The 27,047-nt window shown below is 40.2% G+C and overlaps 1 protein-coding gene across 3 annotated transcripts in view; it reads right to left on the reverse strand.

Moving 5' to 3' along the window:
- The window catches only part of RASGRP3 (RAS guanyl releasing protein 3), an 85,734-nt gene that overhangs the window by 12,336 nt on the left and 46,351 nt on the right, over nt 1-27,047 (reverse strand). The window contains exons 6-13 of one of the 3 annotated variants that reach the window (XM_088841547.1): nt 26,429-26,560; nt 24,879-25,026; nt 23,208-23,381; nt 22,702-22,818; nt 19,655-19,930; nt 12,335-12,412; nt 7,714-7,830; nt 2,317-2,432 (exon numbers count right to left, since the gene is read on the reverse strand). In XM_088841547.1, the coding sequence (XP_088697673.1) occupies nt 2,317-2,432; nt 7,714-7,830; nt 12,335-12,412; nt 19,655-19,930; nt 22,702-22,818; nt 23,208-23,381; nt 24,879-25,026; nt 26,429-26,560 (1,158 nt within the window). The remainder of the gene's footprint in view (nt 1-2,316; nt 2,433-7,713; nt 7,831-12,334; nt 12,413-19,654; nt 19,931-22,701; nt 22,819-23,207; nt 23,382-24,878; nt 25,027-26,428; nt 26,561-27,047) is intronic. The other 2 variants (XM_088841546.1, XM_055399625.2) reach the window with 2 other exon arrangements.

Below are 27,047 nucleotides of genomic sequence, written 5' to 3' on the forward strand. Positions count from 1 at the left end.
ATTGGTAACCTTTTCATTCATGTCTTACTGGCACACAGACCATTCACTAGAGTGATTCTGCCAGATCTTCTTCACATAGAATCTCTGGTTCCACCTACCACTGCACACCCTGACTCCTTGTTTAGCAAAAGACCCCATCAAATTCATTGACATAGGTGAACTTCATGTTGCCTTCTCGCTACATCAGCATGTGTTGAAGATCACACCCTTCTGTGCTGATTCAGAATTCCTTTACCTCTCATCTGTTCTTCTTGGGGTCATTCTCCCACCTCCATCCCCCCGCCCCACTCTCCAGGACACTACTCCTTCTAAGTTCTGCTCCATCTTGTCAGCCTCTCATTCTTCTGTTTATAAATACACTCAGGACGTCTCCTCCTTAAAAAGGTCTTTCCTTACTCCTGCCTCCATTCCAACACTTGTCTTTTCTCTCTTACTCCTGAAGTTGTCCTCTTACTCCTGAAGTTTTCGGAGGAGTATTCAGTAGACATTTTTTCCATTTCCTTCAATTACTCTTCCTCCAAATAATCAGGTTTCTAATTCACCATTCTACTGAAGCTGTCACAGTAACATCCTCAGTGGCCTTTTCTCATTCCTTGCACTTGCTGACCTCCTGGCAGCGCATGACATGGGGATAGGATTCCCCCTTTTTGACATCCCTTCTCCATGCTCCCTGGTGATTCCATGTAGCCATGGCTCCCTTCTGCCTCTTCTGCTCCTCCTTCTCTAGCTCTTCTGAAGGATCCATGTCTTTCAGCTTCTGCATGTGGGGAGAGGAGTCCCTGAAGCCATGTTCCCAGGCCCCATGCTCATGTTTCTCTAAATTTTCCTATCAGAAGGATTTCCCTGATGGCCCAGTGGTTAAAACTCTGTGCTGCCTCTGCAGGGGGTGTGGATTTGATCCCTGGTCTGAGAACTAGATCCCATATGCTGTGGGGCCAAAAGATAAGAATTTGTTGGAATTAAAATAATAAACTTTCCCATCAGAATGTGCTCACACTCCTAGGACTCCAGCTCACACCACTGTACTGAAGACCTGACAATCTATGTCTCCTGCCCTGACTGTTCTCTTGAATCTTGGTGCCATGTCTTCAGCAATCTGCCAGAATCTTCTCCTGGATGGTCCACTTTCCTCTCAAAATCAACATATCTAAGCATGTCTGACAAGAACTCATGTAGGGATACTTTAAACCTTCATTTTTACGGAAGATTATTGTATTTTTAGGAAAAACTATATGTATTTTCTGGGACAGACTCAGTTCCATCTAAAGAATGGCAGAGCAAGAAAATGAAGACTGGAAAGTGATTTTAAGTTCATATTCTACATACATGTTACTGACAGAAACAGAGCAGATAATTTAAATTTGATTTAATAAGAGAAGCTTATGTTTCTAATAATTTATTTTAAAAGCATATTAGTATTTTTAAAGTATTTCTCTGATCTAGTTATACAGTAGAAGATAGATTAAGGTTTTAAGATGTTTATGATAAATTACCAAGGCTTTCCTTGTGCTGAATTATTTACAGGTTTAACTTTAAAAAAATTTCTCACACCAACACAAATATTAGAGGATTTTAATATGATATAATTTGGATATTTAACCAATATAAAATCCAGTATTTCATTGCAGATGATTTTTAAACTAGGAACTAATCTCACATAATTAAAAATGAAGTGATAAAATATGTCAGAGTTTCTTGCCAATTTTTTTAAAAAAATTAATGATACAGGTTTTAGCCTCTAAAGTTACTTAATCTCTCACAAATCATTTGAAGCTAAAGAGAAACATATTTTTCCTTTGTTTCTCAAGACAGCATTTGAACTAGCAAAGGAAAAAACAAAGCACGGACACTTTCTGGCTATCTGTACCTGTCACCTGCAGCTGAACATCATAAGTAATCTAAAAAAAAAATCTTACTTGATGATTTCTAAGATTACTCCCTGGTCCAGTAATGATGAAGACTTTACTATACTAGACCTAACTATAATTAGCTTCTATTCTTTTTTTGATGGAGGTTTGGGGGTTGATGATAGTTCATCTGCTAAGTAGTAGCAGTAATGTGTGAAATGGAGAGCTGGGCTAATTTGCAAGTGAGCTCCTACTTAACACTAATGATGTGATCTGCCTTGTGATCCCATCCAACCAGTCATGTCCATGGACACGAAGAAAACATCAGCAAAAGGTTAGACACATCTCATCAAATCACTAGCATCGATGCTTTCAGGATGTAAATTAGGGATAGACTTCTCTGCTCTCCTTTGATAGTAACTTTCTGCCTCAGGACAGCTGCATTATAATATAACAAAATGAAACTTACTGATCTTTGTCCAGCACACAAAAGGAATCCAAGAAGGGAAAACTGGCAGCTATACTTTCAAAGTCTTCTTGGGAGATATACCCATCACGGTCGTGGTCATAGTTCCTGAACACAGACTGCAAAGCAAAGACGAATGTTTATTGAATATTTAAGAGGCAGCCTCTGAACTTGTTGTTGGGAAAGCATAATCAGCATATTACTTCTTCTATCAATGAGCTTGAAATCTAGTGGGAGATAACAAAATTGAGAAGCCTTTATGATGAGATAAGTGTGATGCTAAAGATAAAGGCAGAATGCTATGAGGGGAGGTGGGGAGGGAAATTTTAAAATATTTCCTGAAGAAAGCAAGGTCTAAACTGAGACCTCTGGGTTGAGTAGGAGTGAGGCTGGTGAATTTACAAATGCCAACACCGTGACAATAGAAAGTGAAACTTTAAATGTTAAATTATCTCAAAAATCAAAGTATACATGTAATGCAATTCCAACAAAAATCCCAGTGGGAATTTGTTTTAAATGAACAAATTAATTCTAAAGTTCCGATAGAAGTAACATGTTGAAAATAGCCTAAAATTGTTAAAGATGAGGAGTAATGACCTCAGGCAAGGGAACCAAAAGCAAAAACAAACAACTGGGACTATATCAAACTAAAATGCTTTTGCACAGGGAAGGAAACTATCAACAAAAGGAAAAGGCCACCTACTGAATAGGAGAAGGTATTTGCAAATGATACATCTTAAAAGGGGATAATATTCAAAACATACAAAGAACTGACCAAAAAAAAAAAAAAAAACTTTTTTAAAGGCAGAGGACCTGAACAGACATTTTTCTAAAGAAGATTTACAGATGGTCAACAGACATATGAAAAAATGCTCAATATCACTCATCGCTCATCTCAGGGAAATGCAAATCAAAACCACAATGAGATACCACCCCACACCTGTCAGAATGGCTATTATCAAAAAGACAACAAACAACAACTGTTGTTGAGGATGTGGAGAAAAGGGAACCCTCATGTACTGTTTTTGGTGGGATTATAAAATTGTGCAGCCACTATGAAAACAGTAAGGAGGTTCCTCAAAAAATTAAAAATAGAACTATCATACAATCCATCAATTCCTTTTTGTGTATTTTTTCTAAAGAAAACAAAAATATTTGTTTTTGAAAAGATGACTCACTGGAAAAGACTCTGATGCTGGGAAGGATTGGGGGCAGGAGGCGAAGAGGACGACAGAGAATGAGATGGCTGGATGGCATCACCAACTCAATGGACGTTGAGTTTGAGTGAACTCTGGGAGTTCATATGATTTCACTTATATGTAGGATTCAAAAAACAAATGAACAAACAAAATAAAACAGAAACAGACTCATAGATACAGAGGACAAACAGGTGGTTGCCAGAGGTGAGGGGAGTGGGAGGATGAAAGAATAGGCAAGAGAAATTAAGAGGTGAAAACTCTTAATTTACAGTTACAAATGTAACTCCAGTTACTAATGACATGGGATGGAAAGCACAGCTTGGGGAATACAGTCAATAATATTTTAATATCATTGTATTGTGACAGTTGGTAACCAGACCTCTTATGGTGATCATTTTATAATGTGTAGAAATGTCAAATACCTAGAACACCTAGAAGGTCAATTATACTTCAAATTAAAAAATGAGGAGTAATGAGAGACAGTGTACATTATCAGTAATCAAAGCTACATTAGCCAAAACAACATGGTATTATAACTTAGTAGAGACAGTACAGTCTAAAAAGCAGATCTAGTGTACATGTGGACACTTATTGAGTGCCTGCTGTATGACAATTATTTTACATAAATTTTCTCATTTAATTCTGACAACACTTCTATGGGAGTGGGGCGGGGGGGGCATATTATTACTCCATTTTTCAGATAAGAAATCTAATACAAAGAGATGCAGTAATTTGCTCCAGGATGAGCCTGTTGGTATAGAATATCTGAAGTTCAAAACCAGGTCCCCTGATCTTAGTTTATACATTTTTCAATCACTGCACTGCCAACCTCCTATAAACAAAATGTGCAGAAAAGCACAGTAAGTCATTTACTAGTTTGTAGTTAGCAGTCAGAAATCTAAATGTGGTATGTTTTTGTATAAATGTCTTTGTGCTTACCCTTTTTGGAATTTACTCAGCTTCTGAAATCTATAGATTTATGGCTTTTTGCCAAATCTGGGGGCTTTTCAACTATTATTTGAGTACTTTTTCAGTCTCACTCTTTCTCTCCTCTTCTCCCAGACCTCCAAAATAACAAATGTTAAATCTTTTGTTGTAGCCCCATAGGTCCCTGAGAATTAGAGCTTTTTCCCACTCTATTTTCTCTCTGTTGCTCATATTGGGAGATTTTTACTGTTCTTTCTTCCAGTTCATTGATTCTTTTCTCTGACTCTTCCATTTTCTGTTGAATCCATGCACTGAGTTTTTTATTTATTTTATATAAATATTATATTTTTATTATATTTTTTGCTTACGAAGTTTCCACTTGGTTCTTCTTTACAACTTCTCTTGCATTGTTGAGACTTTTATTTCTTTGTTGAGGCTTCATTTTTCATTTGTTTCAAGTGTGTTTCAACTGCTTACTGAAGCTTTTTTTGATGTCTGCATTTTTAGTCATTAACTGTAAAATTTCTGACATCTTAATGTTGGCATCTATTATGTGATGATAGCGCCTTCCTAAATTTATTTGTTGAAGTCTCAACCTCCAGCACCTCAGAATGTAACTGTATTTGGAAATAGGATCTTTAAGGAAGTAATTAATGTTAAATGAGGTCTTATAGGTGGCCCTAATCCATGTGACTGTATTTAGAAATAAGGTCTTCAAAGAGGTGATTGTCCTGCTCTTTGCAACTCCATGGACTGTGGCCCACCAGGCCCCTCTGTTCATGGAATTTTCCAAGCAAGAATAATATTGGAGTGGGTTGCCATTTCCTACTCCAGGGGATCTTCTCAACCCAGGAATGGAACCCCGGTCTCCTGCATCTCCTGCATTGGCAGGCAATTTTTTACCACTCTTCCACCTGGGAAAGGCTAATAGAGTGGAGCCTTAATCTAATATGATAGTATCCTTACAAGATAAGGAAGAGACACGAGGGGTGTGTGTGCATAATATAAAGGCCATGTGAGGATTCAACAAGAAGATGGCCATGTGCAAACCGAAGAGAGAGCTCTCAGGAGAAACCAAACCTGGCAACACTTTGATCCTGGACTTCTAGCCTCCAGAATTCTGAGAAATAAATATCTGTTGTTTAAGCAAATAAATAAATAAAAAGCAGATCTACATATATATATGTAAGAATTCAGAATTCTTAAGTTTGCTGAAAGATATACATGTATATATGCGTGCATGTGTGTATATGTATGGAGGGAGTAAAATAAAGTCATACAAGATCATCTACAAGTTATCAGTGATTATCCCTAGGCAGAAGACTGAAAGTAAAACTTTCTACTTTCTATGTTTTATGTAATGCATTTATATTCACAAGTTTTCTGGCTTTTTTTTTTTTTTGGCCTCACCTCATGGCTTGTGAGATCTTAATTCCCCAACCAGGCACTGAACCTGGGGCCAGTGAGAGAGCTGAGTCCTAACCACTGGACTTCCAGTGGAATTCCCCTGGCTTTCCTTATAATCAGAGAAAAATAAAAAAGAATTTTCTATTGCCCTTTTAGGATTTAAAAAAAATTGAGTTCTCCCTGCAAACACATGTATGCAAATACTTGACTCAGAGTCTAGCTGTAATGAACCTCTCTCTCTTTCCCTTCTGATTTCTATTATATTTTATGTGTATTGCCTTGGGTTGCAGGCTGCTTCAGGAGTATTTTGGGAAGTAGGCAATGAATAAATGAACAAATTACTTCATTAAAATATGACTGCTTGGCACTCATCATAAGTTTATCCATAGATAACTGAACTTTTTTGTAAGTTTCACTTTTAATACTTATCCAAATCAAAACTGCTTAAAATTTAACTATTATGGAGTGCTTACAATTTATCATCTAATACCCATATTTATACTGAGAGTATAAGATTTTTTGCGGAATAAAACTCATTATGGAAATTCAAGTAAAACCCAGTCATTTATTTGATTAAATTAGTGGTACTCAACCTATCAAAACTGGGTCAACCTTCCCCCATGAAATTGGAATTAGAGAAAAGAGATAAAGTACTGAGGGGCAAAATAGACTCCGCATGTGGAGCAAAGAAGGCCTGTCTGCAGAGAATGGAGTGAACATTCAGAGAAAAGCAGACATAAGAGTAGGAGAGAGAATACCTTTTTTATTTCCTGATTCTAGACTTTCCTGAGCCACAGTTCCATGTCCCTGGATCCTCTGCCCACTTTCCCTGGCTCCACTGGGGTCTGTCACTACCACATCATCATATGGTCCCCACTGACCTTATGGCTTTCTCATCATCTTCCCTCACCATTTCCTCCCTTTCTGCCACACATGCTCCATGAAACTTTTCTATCAGCACCTCATGGTTTTGTGGATGATCCAAGATGCAGAACATTCTTTTTCTGTAAACATTATTTCCCAGCAAAGAGTACATTATATACCAAAGACTTGTTTCTATTGCACCTGAAGATATACTGATCCTCGAAGGTAGGTGTGTAATCAATAATCACAGTTTCTAGCGCCTGAGATATTTCATCTTTCCCACATTGGTGTATCTACTCTTTTTTTACACGGAAAACTCTGACATCAATTTGCCCTTCATTAAGTGATGTTTCTGACCTAAACGGTATTGTGCTGCTGTGTCACAGACCTCTAAACATACAAAGCTGAAGAGACTATTTAACTTGCAGGATTTTCCTCCTAGCCTCAGGTAACCAATTTATCAAGCATTTTATTATGATCCATGTGGGTTGTTTCTTGTTTGTTTTTTGACTGCATTGGGTCTTCATTGTGGCACACAGGCTTAGAAGTTGTGGCACACGGGCTTAGAAGTTGCAGCTCATGAGCTTAACTGCCCTGTGGCCTGTGGGATATTAGTGCCCCAACCAGGGATCGAACCCGCATCCCCTGCATTGGAAGGCAGATTCTTAACTGCTGGACCACTAGGAAAGTCCCCCCATGTGGATTTTTAATGAGTAGATTCTAACCTTCAAACAGTCCTTTGTGTTGCAGGGGCAATGACAAATGTGTCAAAAGCCTGGGGAAGACAGGGGTTCTAAGTAGCTGTGAGTATTTGGACAAGTGAGAACCCACAGAAAGAAAGGAGAATGGGGGCCTTCCTGGGAGATTCTTTCCCCAGAAGCCATGGCCAGGCAGAGCTTTCTCCTACCTGCCAGAGGGCTGTCTTAATGGACTCCAGCTGATACCTAGGCTGGTACCAGAGAACATTCTGGAAAGAGAAAGGGGCCTCTTAGTGCTCACTTACCTCAACTAATTTCCTTATGTGCTTGTTGATGACTGTAGGATCTGGCTTCGGCATCACTCCTGAGGCCCACTCCAGGGGCACCACAGGCTTGGTGGGTGTCGTAGGGGAGGTAGGCTGCTTCAGAACATACACACATTTAAAAAATTCTTTTGATTTATTTTTTGAATTGGAGTTTGATTGCTTTACAGTGTTGTGTTAGTTTCTGCTGTACAACCACGTGAATCAGCTCTGTGGGTACATATAGCCTCTCCTTCTTGTGGCTCTCTCCCACTTTTCACCTTCAGCCCACCCCTCTAGGCCATCACAGAGGATCAAGCTAAATTTCCTGTGCTAGACAGCAGCTTCCCACTAGCTAGCTATTTTACACATGGAAAACACACACAGCTTTCAACTTTCTCTGGGACTTTGAGCAATCTAGGCCAGGGACACTGAGAAAGACATGTAAGTTCTACATGTTCACATCAGTAGAAAATTATATTCGTGTAGCACTTTAAATGTTTTTAAAACAAACATCAATGAAAATGTTGTTAATGGAATATTTTGTTGGTAGAATCTAATCTGTAACCAAATACATATTTGGATAGTGCATTTTGTTTAGCAGGAGCCTAGATTGCATTATTATAGGTGGGAAAAAACATTGCTCATCCAGCTCATCCAAAAATCCTATCCAAGTTCCCTAAATAATACTAAAACACTGGTAAACATCTCTATAACACTCCACAGTTTTTTTTTAATAATAGAAAGCCTATGAAATACCAGTTATCTAATTCTTTAATAGTCAGTGCTAGTGATAAATTAGGTGTGTGCAGCAAGCAGGCAGCAGCGCACAGCCAAGTTTATGTCATCTTGCCAGCATCTCTCTCAATATGCTTAATCACTTCTCGATGGTTTGAATAATCACTAGCTCCCTTGAGCCCTCTTCAGTGCAACTTGTTTTCTCCACAGGTGTTACTACCTTCTTGCAAGATATTTTCATTTAAGAATGTGAGAAGCTGGTGGCGATAATGCATAACACATTTATATGACATAGCACAGAACGCAGCCCTATCAGGAGACCAGCCAAGAGTGCTGTGCACACTGTGTCCTCTCCCTTGGACTCTCACACAATGAAATATTTTTTCTGGTGCCTACATACAAACATGTATTAGCAGATTTTTTTTTTTTAATCGGATACTGAGTTTGGGACAAACATTTTTGCAAGGGGAGCTGAGTGTAACTATACGGATTTACGCCGCTACTGATGGTGTGAAGTGGGTGTTTCCGATATCCCGTGGGCTACAAATAAAACATATCTGCCCTCTGAACATGGTCACCCTTTCACACAGTCTCTTTCTCTCTCTCTCTGACACACACACACACACACACACACACACACACACACACACACACTCTCCCATCTTGGCTCCTTCGGTCAAGTCTTTCATCTTGTTGATAAGACAAAGGACTAAACCTTTGGTTCCCTTGGTACTTGGTAAAGAACTCCCGTCTCCTCAAAGCACTATCATAAACTCAGAGGGATACCAGAAGATATTTCAAACTTCCAAGGGAAATATAGCTATACTCAATATTTGTCAGACTCCACGCAAACTACAAAGTTCGCCCATTAAATCATTCTATGTTTCTACCAATGATATCATATCTTTGTGAAGCAAAAAAAATCATTCTGGAACAAGCAATAAGGGTGACACTATCAATATGATTCCAAGATTTAAGAAATTGCACAATGCCTGACACACATTAGTATTTGTGGCTATTTAAAAATGAAATAAAAATAATATCTTTTTCAGTGTGTATTTTTCAAGTGGGTACTAAGTCATTAGAATATAAATATTTATACATATTTAGTTGCTTGGACCTAACTATTTTATAAGTAGAAATGTTAGGTATTTCTTTTGACCTAGAGGTAGCGTGAAAAAACTGAGACATGAAGTAAAACACAAAAAATAGGGAGGCACAAAGGATGCCACTGGGAACAGAAAAAGGTCGAGAAGCTCTGAGACTAAGTAGGTGAGGTCGGCCAGCTCTAGCTGTAAGCACGCTAAAGCCACAGGCTCTCAGTAATAATCCTGACTGGAAATTGTTCTCTAGTTCCCAACAGGTGTCAAACACTAAATACAAATAGGATGACATTCCACTCAGAGTTCCGTTCCGTTCCGTCGCTCAGTCGTGTCTGACTCTTTGCGACCCCGTGGACTGTAGCCTACCAGGCTTCTCCGTCCATGGGATTCTCCAGGCAAGAATACTGGAGTGGGTTAGCATTTCCTTCTCCAGGGGATCTTCCTGACCCAGGGATCGAACCCGGGTCTCCCGCATTGGAGGCAGACGCTTTAACCTCTGAGCCACCAGGGAAGCCCTCCACTTAGAGAAGAGACAGAAAGGGATTGGGAAATGTGTTTTCATAGAGTTTTCACTTTAGTGGGCTTCCCTGGTGGCTCAGTAGTAAAGAATACGCTTGCCAATGCAGGAGACAGGATCTGATCCCTGGGTCAGAAAGATTCCCCTGGAGAAGGAAATGGCAACCCGCTCCAGTATACTTGCCTGGAGAATCCTAAGGACACAAGAGCCTGGCAGGCTACAGCCCATGGGGTCACAAAAGAGTTGTACACAACTGAGCGACTAAACAACAGGATTTTAGCACTTGGAAAGGTTTTCAAAAACTTCTGCTTTGATAAGAGATAAAAACACTTTTTTGGGACTTCCCTGGTGGTCCCGTGGCTAAGACTCCACGCTTTCAATGTGGGGGCCCAGGTTTGATTCCTGGTCAGGGAACTATATCACAGGTGCTGCAACTAAAGATTCCATCTGCTGCAGCTAGGACCTGGTGCAATTAAATAAATAAATACTTTTTAAAGTTGTTTTTTTATATATATTATATGGAAATATCTCCTAAAATTGGCAAAACTTGATACTGAAAATAAAGTAAATCTAAAGGGCACAAATCAGGCATGTATGCCAACATGGTCATTCCTACCCTGTTTCTGAACAAGAGATGGGGAAATGATGGGAAGCATCATAGGAAAAAGCACAGGTAATGAAGCCAGACAGTCCCGAGAGGAATCCAAATTCTCCCGCTTACTGGCTGCGTGGTCTGTCAAAGATTCCTATGCTCACTAGACTCTGTTTGCTTAACAGAGTCAATGAGATAACATACATATTATGACCTGCCAGGCATTCAACAACCAACAGGCAGCAATTAAGATGCCTGGTTACAGCTAAAGGAAGGTGTCAGGAGGCAGCAATGCTGTGTGAGCATGTACAGGACAGCTTCATCACACCAGAGCTATGGAATGAAAGAGAAGCTTATGAATTCCCTTTTTTCAGTAACATTACTCTTCTTTCTTGCTTGTATTTGTGCTCAGTTGTGTCTGACTCTTTGTGACCCCATGGACTGTAGCCCGCCAGTCTCCTCTGTCCATGGGATTTCTCAGGCAAGAACACTGGAGTGGGTTGTCATTTCTTATTCCAGGGGATCTTCCCCGCCTAGGGATCAAACCTTCGTCTTCTGCATTGGCAGGCAGATTCTTTACCACTGCACCACCTAGGAAGGCCACCTTTCTTTTGAGCTCTCTTTATCATGCTAATTTTGAAGAGTCTGGCCCTAACCCCTCGCTTTGTCTCTGCTGTGTGTTCCCATAAGGCTGAGTTCTTCAGCGTCCCCAGAAGATGAGCCTCTTGGGACTGGCAGGGAGGGGAACACAGTGATGGAAACACCACTCATTATTTTAAGAACAAATGCTACTAGGTCAACTGACTCAGACTCAAGTTTATGCTCTCCCACCTGGCCTTCGCTGTGAACAGCATTCACAGTCATTTTGCCTCTTTCAGTTCAATGGTTCAGAATTGTAGTGGGTATTAATAGATGGGCAGACTTAGAGCCTAGAGTTGCTGGCAACACACCACAGAACTCAACTGGAATGGAGGTAATGAATGAGACATTTGTAAGAAAACTGATCTCAGGATATACATATAAGAAGCAGAAATTTTTTCCTCATCATGCAAACCTCATCCTTATTATAAATTTCATATTCATCCTGATATTTTTCTTCCTAGTGTAAAACATATCTGAGCTATAGTCTACTTGCTAAAAGTAATGAGCAGTGTACACTCAGTAATGCAATTTCTTCAACTAATTGTATAATGTTTCTTTACTAAGAGTCAACTACCAATTAAGTGAGGCACTATCCAAATAAGATACTGAAATTCTGAGTTGGGTCAATCATTAGTAGAGAAATTTGTGAACTATGATTAGGGTATTTAAAATTCATTAAATCTAATTTTACATTGAATAGACTTAAAAAAAAGCCTGGAAGGGTCAGAATGATCTTTAAGACGAGTTATTGTTACCACTTCTTTTTTTTTAGCCCTATCTGTATAGTTCTCAGAGGGAACATGGAAGATCAAGAATAAAACAGAGTAATTGGAAATGATGTTCTTTTCGTTAGCCTGTCAAGTGAAGAGATAATTATCTGTCAGGGCTAAGCTGTTCCACTGGCAAAATGAGAATACAGACTTTTTTAATCCCTCCATCTTTAGACCACATAGCACTATTGCAATGGGCAATTATTGTAAATGAAAAATAATGGTGTTTGTCACTAATCCTCAGAGAGAAAGCAATACCTACCGATTTAGAATTTCTCGGCTCCAGAACCAGTGATAGTTTGTAAATATCATCTTCTGTGTGATAGAGGTCCAGAGAAAGCTACAACAAATTAGAAGGGATAAATCAGAATGCTGAATTATTTATTTACTTATTTACATTGCTGAAATTTCTCCAAACCAAATGCTTGGGGTCAATGTAGTGAGCTGAATATAGAACATTAAAAAGATAGCATTGCAGAGGTGGAAAATGAAATTTGAAAAAGAAAAGAGTTAAACCTAGTGTGGTCATCAGCATATAAGAACCACTGACTCAAATTTCTCAATAATTGTTGAGCAGCTCCGAAGAACCAAGCTTCTAAGAGCCAGAGATCAGGAATCCTTGATATTATAGAATAGGACAAGTGCATAAAATAAGACTTGGAAATGGAATCAGTGCTGTCTTAGAGGTTTGATTAGAGAACTGTAGAAATAAAGTAGCAACTAAAAGGTTTCTATTATTTCCGAGCATTGTGCTAGGTTCTGGTGATACAAAATGGTATAAAGTCATTTCTGCCCTCAAGGGCCTGACACTTTATTTGAATAAACAGGACCTGTACACAAAAAGATATATTCATATCAACAAAAGGCAACACAAGCTAAATGCGAGGAAGCTGTCCCACACCAAGTGCTGCAGGAACTTTTCTTGGAGCATCGTGTATAAGCATGGCAGAGAGGTTTTGGAGACCTGAGCTCAAATTCTAAGCCTGTCTCTGTGACCTTGAGCCAGTTAGTTTCTCTCTGACATTCAGTTTCTACTTCTGTAAAATGGGAACGATCACAAAAATCCCTTATCTAATTGGATTTTTATCAGGATCAAATGAAATACTGCATGTAAAGGACTTCACACAGGGCTTGGTACACAGTGAAATCTCAGGAAATGTAATCTGATGTTGTTGCTGTCATTGTTATTGTTACAGCTACTAAAACTACTCTTATTACTGTGTGGAGGGACCACTGAAGACTGAAAAGATCAGAATGGATTCACAGAGGAACTTGTAAACGGGGACGTTCCTGGGAAGACTTAGAAAAATACAGAGAGAAAAAAGAATCATACCATGGCATCATCAGGGAAGAGAACCATGTGCCCTATCCTTTCTCTGACCATTTAAGCATGAAAATTTTCCTTTAATATATTTCATCTAAAAATAAAAGCTTAGGGACTTCCCTGGTAGTCCAGTGGTTAAGAATCCACATTCCAATGTTGGGGACGCAGGTTCGATCTTTGGTTGGGGAACTAAGCCCACGCCTAAAGAGTCCACCTGGGCTGGGAAGACGCACACCACAAGAAAGATCCTGCAAGAGCCACAGCTAAGACCCGACGCAGCCAAAAAAGTTAAAGAGTTTTCTACTTAGGAAAAAAATCCAAACTTTAAAAACTCAATTAAAAAAAGGCTTAGATAAATTAGATAAAGGCTTAATGTGTACGGGTATGGAATGAGAGGGAAGAGAAAGAAGGAAGCAAGAGAAAACTCGAGGCAAAGGACATCTTTGAAGAATTTATCTTTCTGTTTTATCTCATTTTTAAAAAAGAAGAAGCTGGCATTATAAAACAGCATTCTTGCATCGTTCATTGAACAAATATTTATAGCCACCTAATATATGGTGAGGACCATTCTAGTCACTATTCTACCTACTAAACACAACATTTAAGTTAAGAATTTCACACATCAGATCATGTATTGCTTTACTTAGACTTTGTCATCTAAAGGGTTTTTTCCAAGCATAATAAAATTGACCATTGACTTTACTACAAAATTACCCTAGTATCATTTCAGATCAGGAAAATCCTGCTCACAAAGAATGCACACTGTATTCACCTTCCCCTGAAGAGTGGTCACTTCTACCTCCAGGGGCCCTGACTTTTTGCTGGAGAGGAACTAGCCCCATGTCATCAACAAATGCTTTTAGGAGCCAGCCTACTATATAGCAGAGTGAAAGAAGATTCGTGAAACGGAGATTGTTATAAGAGACATTGGTACAACGGAGTATTTGACAAAAGAGTTTTGCAATGTGATTAACTTGGGGATCTTTCCTCTTAGCCTAATGATAAGAAAAATTTGTGCTGATAAGTGGAATTTGACACCGGATCTCTGGGTTAGGGAAGCAAGGGGGTGGGTGTGAACTCTGATGAATGGGAGACAGCCACTACTCAGCTAACGCAAATTGTCATCAGTCTGACAACGACTGCCACATCTCCCAATTTATCAAAAGAAGTCACAAATCTGAACTGTTATATGAAATACTCCCATTTTAAGCACTGGCATCTAATAATAAAAAAAAAAAATTATGATTCCTTGTGGGTAAAATAAAGCACATCTGAAAAGTCACTGACCATTTTGTAAATTCCACAACAGAAGACTCTGCTGATCTCCAAGCCTCATGAAAGCAAAGAACACACCTGTCTTTTCTACCCCCATAATCCCTGTCCTAGTTTGCTACCTTGCATCGTGAATGCTACCTAGAAAACCGAGTGACTTCTTCCTTCTGAATTACTCGATATCAGGAGTTAACCCAGGCTTTATTGAGCATGTTCCTGTCCTTCTGACTCCTCCTCTAATGATGGCACTGGCATCTGCTGGAGAAGGGAAGATGGCAGTGCAAGAACATCCAACCAAAAACCTAAGTATGCCACACACCAACTAGGGGAGATGCTCTCTCAAAAGATACAGAACATCCTTGGGGATTTTCTTGTGTCAAATGAACAGATACCTGACTCCATGATGGAAATGTTTTGGTCTTCTTCCAAGGTTTGCTTTCCATTTATTAGTGGCAGTATGAACCTAAGCGAATCATTAACCTTCTTTTTAAAAAAAATTTTTTTTTTTTTTTTACTGGAGTATAGTTGATTTAAATGTTGGGTTAGTTTTAGCCTTTAGAGTCTGTCTCAATCTGTAAAATGGGAATCAATAATAGTTCCCTCCCACGATTGTTGGGAAGATTAAAAGAGCTAGTGTGTGTCCACTGTGGTTTGTTTTAGAGGGTCACACAGAAAGGAACTGCAGGGTTTGGCTTCCAATCAATACAGCAGCCAAATGCCACAGTGTTCAACCATGAATACAGAGCTGCCATCTGGGTCAGTCCTGCCATCTCTCTGCTTTCCCAGTCACAATCTTTCTTGCTATCTTGGATCTCCTCTGGATGTTATGGCCCTGTTCTACTTCCTACACACCTTTTTAATAATGGAGGCAGCTTGTCAATGGGATTTCAAAAGTCTTTATTTGTGTCTAACATTTTAAGTTTGGTTGTTTCTGAAAAATGTTTTGAGTCACTGTTTCAGGTTGTTGCTTTTACATCCAAGCCTATCAGCAGAGATGGCTGTGGATTTAGTCTGTATCTTAGGACTGACATTGCCTTGACTGGAGAATTGTAAAACAACACACACTTGATCATCAAATTATCTCCATTCACAATTTTTACAATTCTGCCTCTTCTTCTCCCTCCTCCTCCTCCTCCTCTTCTCCTCCTCTTCTTCTTCGATTGTAAAAATACAGGGGCTTTCCAGTTATTTGCATATACTCAGAATGGTAAACGTAACCGATAGATCTAAAAATACTATGAAAAAAAATCAGACTATTTCATGTACCGTGAAACAAGACGCCTCAGTCTGAAAGCTTCTGGTTACATGAATTAGGATCACAATGGAAAGGGTCTTCTGCAGATCTTCCCTCAAATAGGGAGTAACCCAAATCACAGCAGTTTGGTGGTATAGTCGCCTTTCCTTCATGTGCCCAGTGCTGTTTGGGAGGCTAAGGTTATGATAAAAAAAAATGGCAAACAGAGTCCCTGCTCACATAGATTTTGTTTTGTAATTAACTTGTTCTTTACACTCTTCCCCCATGCTCGGTTGGTAAAGAATCCACCTGCAATGCAGAAGACCCCGGTTCGATTCCTGGGTCATGAAGATCCCCTGGAGAAGGGATAGGCTACACACTCCAGTATTCTTGGGCTTCTGTTGTGGCTCAGCTGATAAAGAATCTGTCTGCAATGTGGGAGACCTGGGTTTGATCCCTGGGTTGGGAAGACCCCTTGGAGAAGGGAAAGGCTATCCACTATAGTATTCTGGCCTGGAGAATTCCATGGACTGTATAGTCCATGGGGTCACAAAGAGTTGACTGACACCCATGAAAAGAGAGATTATTTAATTTTCAAAGATGCAAAATAAAACAAATATCAGCAATATTCCCACATTACTGAGTAAATGTTCATCAGAGTGTGAGACAGAGAAACATCCAAACTGGGGATTCATAAGTTGGTTATTTGCAAGCTTTTTTGTCCTTTAGGACTCTCAGCTTCTTCATTTCTAAAACAGGAAGGAGCAGGGGTGATGTTATGCCCTCTGACCTGCCCAGGCTACATCACAGGGTGTGTGTGAGAATCTACTGAGGCAATGCATGTGAAAAGTGCTGTGAAAACTGGAATTGATTACTACCGAAAGTTCAAGCATTGCTATACATAGAGCGGGCAAATACACAGTAATTGTTGATGGACTTAAAAGTTCTTATTTTCCTTTTTTTGGAGCTCTCAATTGCTATCAGTTTCCTCACCAGGGGCCATATTTAAAAGCAGTCACTTCAGGCAGAAACTTGACCTAGGGTCTTGGAGGAGAAAGAATCACCCCTTCAATGCTGTGCATGTGACCTCACATGCATTTGGGCAGCTGCCGTCAATCATATGGTTCTCATCCCAACATGTATGTGGTTCATGAAATGTTGACTGGGCTCCAGAGAACACCTCCTGGGAGCTTCCTCCACCCTGAATCTGAGGAGATTAATCTGCCTATGGCCAGGAGGAATGAATGCACTGAACTTTCTCCTTGGTTGTGGGGAGAGAGTAAGGCTCTTGGATTTAAGTAGGAACTGACTTGATGATTGTGCTCATCTCTGGAAATCTGCTATCCTGATGTGTGCTGGGCTGGAACCACGGGATCGGGCTGACACTTGGTTCCTTAGTTCCCAAGGCTCCACCATTCCTTACATCTAGAACCACAGAAATTTAGAACTGGGTGAGACCTCACAAATGAGCATAAAACTCTTTAGGAAAAAAATCCAAAGTCAGTTAGCACGGAGACAAAGCTAAAAAACTGCAGAGGCAAGGCTAACAGCTATATCTCCCATCAGGGATTCTGGCCAGGATACTACACTCTACTATCACTGTTCTGACTAAATATGATGCCTGCTGCTAAGTCACTTTAGTCGTGTCTGACTCTGTGTGACCCCATAGACGGCAGCCCACCAGGCTCCGCCATCCCTGGGATTCTCCAGGCAAGAATACTGGAGTGGGTTGCCATTTCCTACTCCAAATATGATGCCTGGTGGCTTCTAAATTTTCCTTCAGTTTCTGAGAGAGAGAGATAGCTAGAGATCGAGCTTTTTTTTTTCTTTCCTTCTCAGCAAACCCAATTATTTCTTAGCTTTTACATCTGGAATTCAGATTTTTCCTCAGCATCCCAAAATTTCATTCAAAATCCTTTAAGATTTCTGTCATGATGTTGCCTGCTGCATTTACAATTAAAAATTATTTTCCCTACTCTACCATTATCTTTTTTCCAGATGAGAAACTGCCCAGCTGTAGGCACCTGCTATGTGAAGCTATCCTCCACCTCAGGGAGACAGTCTGAATACAGACACCTCTAACCTCGGCTACACCCTGAGACTGGTCTGCAGACATCACCTGTGTGTGTGGGTTTACACAGTCTGATTGGGGCTGCAACTCTGGTCACTTATTCATAGAAACAGATTTACATGGCAAATGATTAATAAATGCAGGTGCCTGGATGATTGTGAGGTTCCCCCCACACCCAGTGAGAATGTCTGTGTGTTTATTATTTGTCACACAATCTGAACCCCAAGAGATTTGTGTTTCTGTGTGTTGGCCACTTCTGCTTTATACGAAGAAGGCAGCTGCCATTATTGCTTACACCTAGGATTCAACTCTTCAGTAGACAATTATGTGTTCTAGGAACAGTGGGTGAGAAGGTCTAAGAACGACCCTGTTATTCCAATGCAGCAGCCCTAGAGGATTTAGCCCCTCAGAGCTTCAGAGGGATTGTTGTTTTCATTTCCTATGGCCATTGGAAGGAAGTAGTTAATTCAGTATTGCAGCCAAGTTTCAAATGCTACAGTGTCATAAACCCAAACAAGGAAGTTACTCCTCCACTTGTTTCAGCTGGCCTGAGAGAATTTGCTTATGCCTCTTTTCCCCCTGACAAAGAAGCAGCCAATGGGAAATATTCTCCTCTACACACCTGTGTATCTAAAAGTGCTAGGACCTAGAGACCAGCTAACTGTGTGTGCCACTAATGCCCAAAATGATGAGAAATGGGTTAATTTCTTCCAACCCACATCATTCCTAAACATAGCATTCAGTTCATCTGTTGAGCCCCTACATATGCCAGGTACTAAGAAAGGTGCTGGGGACATGTGATGCATAAGACAAGTAGACAGAAAAAAAAAATCTAATGTCAAGTGGTACCTCCTATAGATAAGAAAGTACAAAGTGCAAGGGCAACCCAGGTGACAGAGGCATTACTGCTTTGGAGGGAAACAGAATGCTCCCTGAGAGCATTTAAATAAAGAGAGAGGCATTTAAATTTAAGCTAGTCATGGGGTGGAGGGGGGATGTGATGGAGGCGTAAGGAAAGGATTTTCCAAGAAAATGCAATGGCCAGAAAGTAGAAGGCAGCAATTAATGGTGGAAAGTGTAAGTCCCATACTCCTCAAAGGCAGGTGTGATGTGAGATCGGGTGATCAGAAACGAGGAGAGACTAAGAGTCAGAAAACAAGTCCTGAAGGGCCTCTAGGGCCAGACTGGGAAGTGCCTCTGGTGGTGTGGGGAGGCTGGTGGGAGTGGGGGCAGGGACATCTCGGAGGAGGGTCCTGCTTTACTCCAGGCTTCAGCTACAGCAATGCGCTGAGGATCTGGAGAGGCCAGTGAGCTGAGGGCACAGGGAAGGGGCTGATGAATTAGAAGAGCGTTGCGCAGGATTGTGAGGCACTGAGGACAGTGCTGGAGGGCCTCTCTAAGAATGCCAGAAACCAGAGCTGTGGGGCAGAGACTGGGACCCTCAAAGCAAACGGAATTTTCTTTGCTTGGAGATCATATTTAACAGTCTGAATTTACGCAGGTTACAGGTGTGGCTTCCCCACCCTTCCTCCTTTGAGATTTCTTCCCAACCACTGACCCCGCATCCAGCCCCTCCCCTGTCCTCACTGTGAACTGCTGTCAGGGGTCTTCCTGCATCTCCTGGGAGGTGAGGTTTAAGCTCCCGTCTATTGGAGCACAAGCTCCAGCCCATTGAACTCACCGTGAGCAAGTTGATCAAATCCAGGTTGGGTTCCAAGTGGTGAGAGGCATTCTGCAGGGAGACCAGTTCACTCAGGGTAACGGAGAGCTGGTGCATTTTCACAATGTTCACTTTGTTCTCCTCTGTCCAGTCTGGGAAAATGACATGGACTGCTATCAAGTCTTTCAAGTGGACGCCAAGGATTGGGATTTTGAAGCCGTCACAGTCGGCAAAAGCCTTGCGGTAATTACAGTAATTGCCGTTGGAGGAGACCAGCTCCGTCATTTCATTCCAGTTCTGGGAACAGATGGAAAAGTAGATTTTCAAACAGCCTTCCCTTCTGCCCACCCCTAGGCCCAACAGTGTGTGGCTAGGAAATTCCTCTGCTACCAAGAGAAGTATTGATTGCACCAACATTGATGCAGGGAGATATTAACCAGGAAAAAGAAAGTTAGAAAACCTCACTATGAATTGGACAGCCTGTTCCATTCTGCCCAATAGCCCACACCTCTGCCTACCTATTAGGGATGTTGAAATGTTAAATGGCATCATTATATAAGTATTTAATAATTCATGGAAATATTACAATCCAAAAAATAAGAATATATTATATTAAGATATGCAGTATATTAAAATTTCCTGGTTCCAAGAAAGTTGCATTCGAGATATAACTTGAAGGGGACAGGACGGGGGCAGGAACAGTCATATTGATGTGTGATATAGCTGTGGTTTTGGACTCTGCCACTAAGTAAGAAGGTGACCTTAAGCAAGTCACTTCACTTTTAGGGACATTAGCTTTCTTTTTCTGTAAGAAAGAGGAGTTTGAATAAATAATTTTTCAATATACACTGGTGGTTCCAAGCCTCTATGAGCCTCCATTGAATTCTCTTTTTTTTCAATTTTTTTCCATTGAGCTCTTATTCTTCACATTTAAAATATGTTTTGCTCTCTACTGGAAATTCAGTACTAATCTAAAGGAAAATAAAACACATAATGAGCCCCATTATACTTGAAATGAGTACAGTGTTTGAGGTCAGTCAGCAGTGCTTCTGTGGCTTAAATTCTCCTGTTCATATGAACAAGTTATTGTTGGTTGTCTAACAGCAACCAGACCTTCCTAATAGACCCTAACTTTGACTAGTATACTCTTTCCCATGTGTCTCAGATGAAACTGTTTCCATGCCCAAGTCCAAGCACAGGTTCTGATCTACCATCATCATAATTTCATCCCTCTGGTTTATGATTGGTTCAGGAATAAGAGTTAAGTTAAGGAATAAGAGTGGGTTTCAACCCCTCAACACCAACAAATTGAATTCAACCAACAGTATGAATAAGTTTGGAAGCATGCTTTCCCTCAGAACCTTGAGCTGAGAATTTGACACAGCTGACACCTTGATTTCAGCCTTTTGATACCCTTCGTTTAGAAACGCAGTCATGCTATACTGGACTTCTGACCTACAGAAACTGTGAAGTAATAAATGGATGTTGTTTAAAGTCAGTAAGTTTGTGATAATTTGCACATAATGTAAATATATGCGTTTTACAAAACCGATATGGCACACTTAAGATCTGAGCCACGGAGAAGGCAATGGCAAGCCACTCCAGTACTCTTGCTTAGAAAATCCCATGGATGGAGGAGCCTGGTAGGCTGCAGTCCATTGGGTCACTCAGTCGGACACAACTGAGTGACCTTACTTTCACTTTTCACTTGCACGCATTGGAGAAGGAAATGGCAACCCACTCCAGTGTTCTTGCCTGGAGAATCCCAGGGATGGGGGAGCCTGGTGGGCTGCCCTCTATGGAGTCGCAGAGTCGGACACGACTGAAGCGACTTAGCAGCAAGAGTTAAGCCAATCAACATGTTGCATTCCTCTGGATACTGTTATTGGCCCAGGGGTGGGCATGTGATTTGAGATGGTTTGGCCACCTCATGCGACGAGTTGACTCACTGGAAAAGAGTCTGATGCTAGGAGGGATTGGGGGCGGGAGGAGACGGGGACGACAGAGAATGAGATGGCTGGATGGCATCACCGACTCGATGGACATGAGTTTGAGTGAACTCCGGGAGTTGGTGATGGACAGGGAGGCCTGCCGTGCTGTGATTCATGGGGTCACAAAGAGTCAGACACGACTGAGCAACTGAACTGAACTGAACTAATCTGCCTAAAGAAGAAGGTCTTCATTCCATGGGGGCAAGGCTAAAGAGGGTTTTTCCCTACCTCCAACTTTCATAAACAAAAGAGCAAAATGTTTCCATTGTTGCAGACAACCCAGTCAGGAGGGAAATCAGTCCGATGAAAAACAAAAACAAAAACCTCATACTCAGAGGAATTCAGAGCAATTGAGCCAGAGTCCTGATCAGCCCATGCATGGACTTGGCCTTGCCTCTGGACTTTCCAGGTATGTGACACAATCCATTTCCTTATTATTTAGGCAATCCAAGATTTTTTTTTTAACTTATAGCTGAAAGTGTCCTTACTGATAGAGCAAAGTACACTTTATCAGATAAATCTTTTCATAAGGATGAAATATTCTTTTTTGCTCAATAAGTAAAAAATTTTAATTGTGGTCTGGAAAAAGTTCAGTTTGGGAAACAATCATTGCTTTAAATTATTTTTGTTCCTGGAAACTCAGCTATAAATCTGAAGAATTTCTATACAAAAGATTTCTTTCTGTCCCTTCCCTCTTCTTTTGTAGCTTCCACCATGCTGAATCCAGTGTATGAAGAGAGCAAGTGTTCAATGACTTCATCCGAGGAGCAGATAACAGGAATGATTTCTGTCTTATTTGCCTCGTAACCTTCATGTATTTCACAATACTGATCACATAGTAAGCACCAAATACATATTTTCTGAATGTTTACAACTACAATATGCTAATGGGGGTTAAAAGCATTTGTATCGAACACTTGCCACTTCTATTCTGTTTTTCCAAGAGGTATGGCCATGACTTCCTATTGTCTAAGAAGAAAACTTTCCCCTTCTGAGTGACATTTGTTAGGATCATCTTACCTCTAAACAATCTTCAAGCAAATTTTTTACTTGGGATTATGATCTGGTTCACTGTACCTTTGTAACTTCTGAAGAAAGATGAGAATGGGTCTCCTTGAGCCGGGAAATGGAACTATGACTAAGGCCTCCTACCACTGCCATCAGGGTGTTAAAATTTTTGAGCTGAAGAAGCTTCTGCAATAAAAAAAATGTTAACTTCAATACTTTGCAACAATTTTTGAATTATTCTCACCTTTTGGCAGTACAGATAAAGTCATATACAATTTTAATAACAAGGATGTAGGAAAAACAAATATCAATTCAAAATGAAATACAAATGAAACTCACTTGAAAAATATACCAATCCTCTCATAAAAAATAGCTACATTATATATTTCTAAGTGTTGCCAATTAAAAGCAATCTTCTTGCATGAGAGAAGTATATTTGTTCATTAGACATTTATGGGTAGTTTAATTGCCTTCCACATTTTCAATTCCAAATATCTTCAATGACTTTTCTCAACCCAGTGAATGAATATCTAGAATGCTTTAAGAATCCCAGTCTAATTAACAGACATACATACCTTGGCAACATTGATAAACTTTGTGATGACTTCTGCTCTTTGCTGAGGAGTTGGTTTGCTAAGAACCATCAACTGGACCCACTTAGAGATTCCATTAAATAAAGCAATAGATCTCTCCAAGGTTGGGTTATTCTCCAGGCAGCCATGGATGACATAGCTTTGGTAATCAGTGAACTAGTAAAGGAAGATTCAGAGACTCTGAGTTATAATGGAGTCTTTGAAAAATCATAAATTAGAATGTTGCATGGAAGAGGTGAGACAACGTTTCACGACAACATCACTATTTCTTTCATTTCACACTTACAATGGCATCTTACACATATGAATATACTATGAATAATGACTATATCTGTACCTTTAACATGCTATTTCACTGCATTTCACTCTCCCATACACAGACACACAATTATTACACACCATAGTGTTGGTGGGGAGAGCAAGGGACAAGACTCAAAGTCACATTCCAGTGAGTCCAAAATTTGCTGGATCTTAAAGCAGCAGCAGCAGCAAGATCCACATAGGGCATCTGCTAAAACACTGGTTTCAGGAAACTTGTTAGACCTAAAGGATCACTGTTCCAGAGGAACAATCTATGAATCTCCATTTTTCATCACTACTGGTGATTCCAATGGTTGGGCAAGTTCAAGATACAATGTCATGCATTAAAGAAGAGGAAATGAACATAACAATCATAATTTCAAGTCAGAGTAAGCTTGCAAAATTGTTCTCAAGAAGAGAAAAAAATAGTAATTGAAGTAAGCCACTCTTTTGTAAAACAGATACATATTCTTGAAGACAGCATGGGAGTCATCAGATATTATACACAAGAGCCTCCTATCATATAAACAGAGCACGAAGTTTCCTCTCATGGCCTGCCTGTGGGGACTCAAAAGGTCCTCTCCCAGCAGGATTACTTAGTGAAAAGAATCAGTCTTTCAGAAATCCATACTTCTGACCTCATGTTCTTCTTTGCAAGCAATAATGTAATTCATTCTTTGGCATCTTGGAAAAGGAGTGACATGCCCAAAGCTTGGTGAGACAAAGACAAAGGCTACTTGTGAACAATTGTGGAAATGGTATAACAAATGGAAAGTGAGTCAGTGAGTAGGTGGCTAGGAAGAGACCACAGTCGAAAGGAAGAAAGGGGTCGTAGAGAAGGAACTCTCTCAAGACAAAGTAAGAAAGAAAAATTTAATCCAGGATCTCCATCCCCAAGAAAGAAACGGCCTAATGTTAAGATTCTTCAGAAAGCTTACAGTTCCTAATTTCAACCTATACCCATAATTAGGCATTTATACAAATCCCAACCTAAATAAATATTTCTTCCCCCCAAATGAAGGGCCCAGCCAAATGCGTTCACTTGGGAGACATCAGTGGAGCTAAATAAACCTTGAATGGTTAAATCTCCACCGAGTTTTTAGAAAATCATGCTTTACTCCTATGAAAGGAGACATTGAAAATAGCAACAGAAATATAGCTCCTGAGCCATAAAAGAAAGACAGGATAATATTTATCTTCGGTTAAAAGGGATTGTTCCTGTGAATTAAGGGCACTTTTCCAGAGGAGCACAGTGACAGAGGCTGCCAACACTTCAGAGTATGAAAATGCAGCTCTTGGGAAAGTTGGCATGGAGGTTGTTATCCTTGGAAGAATAAATGTCCAGTTTCTTACTGAGATCCTTCTAAAAGATTTATGCTCCAGAAAAGTGAGGTGCTCGGCCAATTCAATGGGCTCCAGATGGTCGAACAGCAGACAGGCTTTTCCCTTCTTGGATACTTTTTTTCTCTGTGTGACTCTTCTCATCCAGTCATAGGAAGGACTAGGAAAGAAGAGCAAGTCTGGTCAGTGTGCTGAAAGCCCATTTCACTCAATGGAAGCTATTAACCTACTGACTCTCTAACTCTTGGCCTGCTTCCAAGGGCTTGTGCAAAATACATGCCCTGTCCTTTGTCTTTGAAGAGAAACCCACTGACCCATTGCCAATAGAACATAAACTTCGAGTTGTTTCTCCAGACAGAGTTGGTTTGCATGGATTCATCCAGAATCTTTTACTTGCTCTTTCTTGTGAGCGGTACGGTCTGAATCATGAGGGATTTTGTCAATATATAGTTGGGATGGAAACCACCAAAATCCATATGGTCAGCAACATATGGATTATTTGAAAAGCTTGTTATAAAAACAGAGGCCTGGACCGGACTACCAGACATTCTGATTTACTAGGAATGAATAATCTGAATAACCTATTTTTTAATATCAACGTTTATCAAACGCTTGATGTCCCAGGCACCACTATAATCACAGGTATTAACTCATTAAATCTTCACAACTCTATCAGGTAATACTATTATTACTTACATTTTATAGATGAGAAAATATAGGCACAAAGAAGTTTAAAATTTATCCAAGCTCACATAGCTAGTAAGTAGAGGAGTTGGGCTGAATAATCTATATTTTTAGCAACACCCCTAATAATTCCAGGACCATTCACCATGGATCACTCTTGAAGAAGCATTTTAGGAAAGGAGACCAGAGTATGAATGTCTAGGACACAAAAGTATATCTATTTTCAATATGGATAATAATACTTACAACCCTAAAATAGCTTTATCTGTAAAGTTAGCTAGTAATATAAAATTCTAGCCTAATTAGCACCAAGTTCCTAATTACCGAGCTAATCAGTCCACGGCACAGCTATGGTCCACATTTGCACAGCCTCAGGCTGACATGAGAAGCCCCATGGTACAGAACATCTCGAATTTGAATGAGCATATGAATCACTTGGGAATCTTATTAAAACGCAGTTTCCAATTCTGCAGCTTTAGGGTGGGGCATGAGATTCTATGTTTCTATTGAGCCCCCACCCCCAGGTAATGCCAGAGCTGCTGATCCACAGAACACAGTGGCAAGGGCATAGGAGACTAGATTCAGTAACTAAGTACTGAGCATCTATTAGGTGTCAAATACTTTCACATATTATCTCATGTACTTCTTGGATGCTCATTATAACCCCATGAGAAAGGTACAATTTCTACTTCACAAACAGAAATTGAAGCTTGAAGAGATAAACTACGTCCAATGGGACTGTGCCCTTTGCAGCAAAGCTTTCCTCAAAGAAAGCTTGATTCTGAACAGGTATGGATGGAGGTCAAGTGGGATCATCACTACTCCCTCCCCCAAAAAGCAGACTCATCATATTTGAAAGAAGCTTGCACCATTCTTACATGCTGGATATGTCAATGAGGCTGGTGTGTTTCTCATATCCCAGTTGACTAGCTACTTCCCGGAATTCCTCAGTCATACGGATCAAACCGAGGTCCAAATTAAACTCTGCAGGAAATTTCACAATCCAGTACCTGAAAGACATCAAGTATTTTTGACAACCAGAAAATTTCAAGCTAGATCTCTATGGAAACTATGGTGTCATTTTATAGATTACATTTAACAAAGCTTCAAGACCATACCTCAAACTAGCAATCTCTTATCCCCCATCCACCGCATTGAGTCTTGCTCTTCCCTGCTTCAATCAACGACCCAAGTCCACCACTCCTACTTTAGGAGTCTCTTTCTCTCTAGAACCACAGCTGAGAAGAAACCCTTCTCCCAGCTCATGGCAAGTAGGTGGGAATGTATACAGTGAGGAAGTAGAAAAAAATGAATGCACTCTTTCTCAGAGCTGCTTTCATCCCCTAATCACATTGACCACTGTTTTATAGTCCAAAAGAATGATAAATTCTATGCCCCCAGTAACAGAGGAGAGCCAATTTTAATAAAAATCAATAAAAGGGGGACTTGAGTCCATTTTATTGTCAACTTAGGTCTGTAGTTTGGGAAAAAGAAAAC

Source organism: Moschus berezovskii, chromosome 11, assembly GCF_049115385.1.
Source record: "Moschus berezovskii isolate FMDL1 chromosome 11, NW_MosBer_1.0, whole genome shotgun sequence".
In the NCBI taxonomy this organism is placed as follows: domain Eukaryota; kingdom Metazoa; phylum Chordata; class Mammalia; order Artiodactyla; family Moschidae; genus Moschus; species Moschus berezovskii.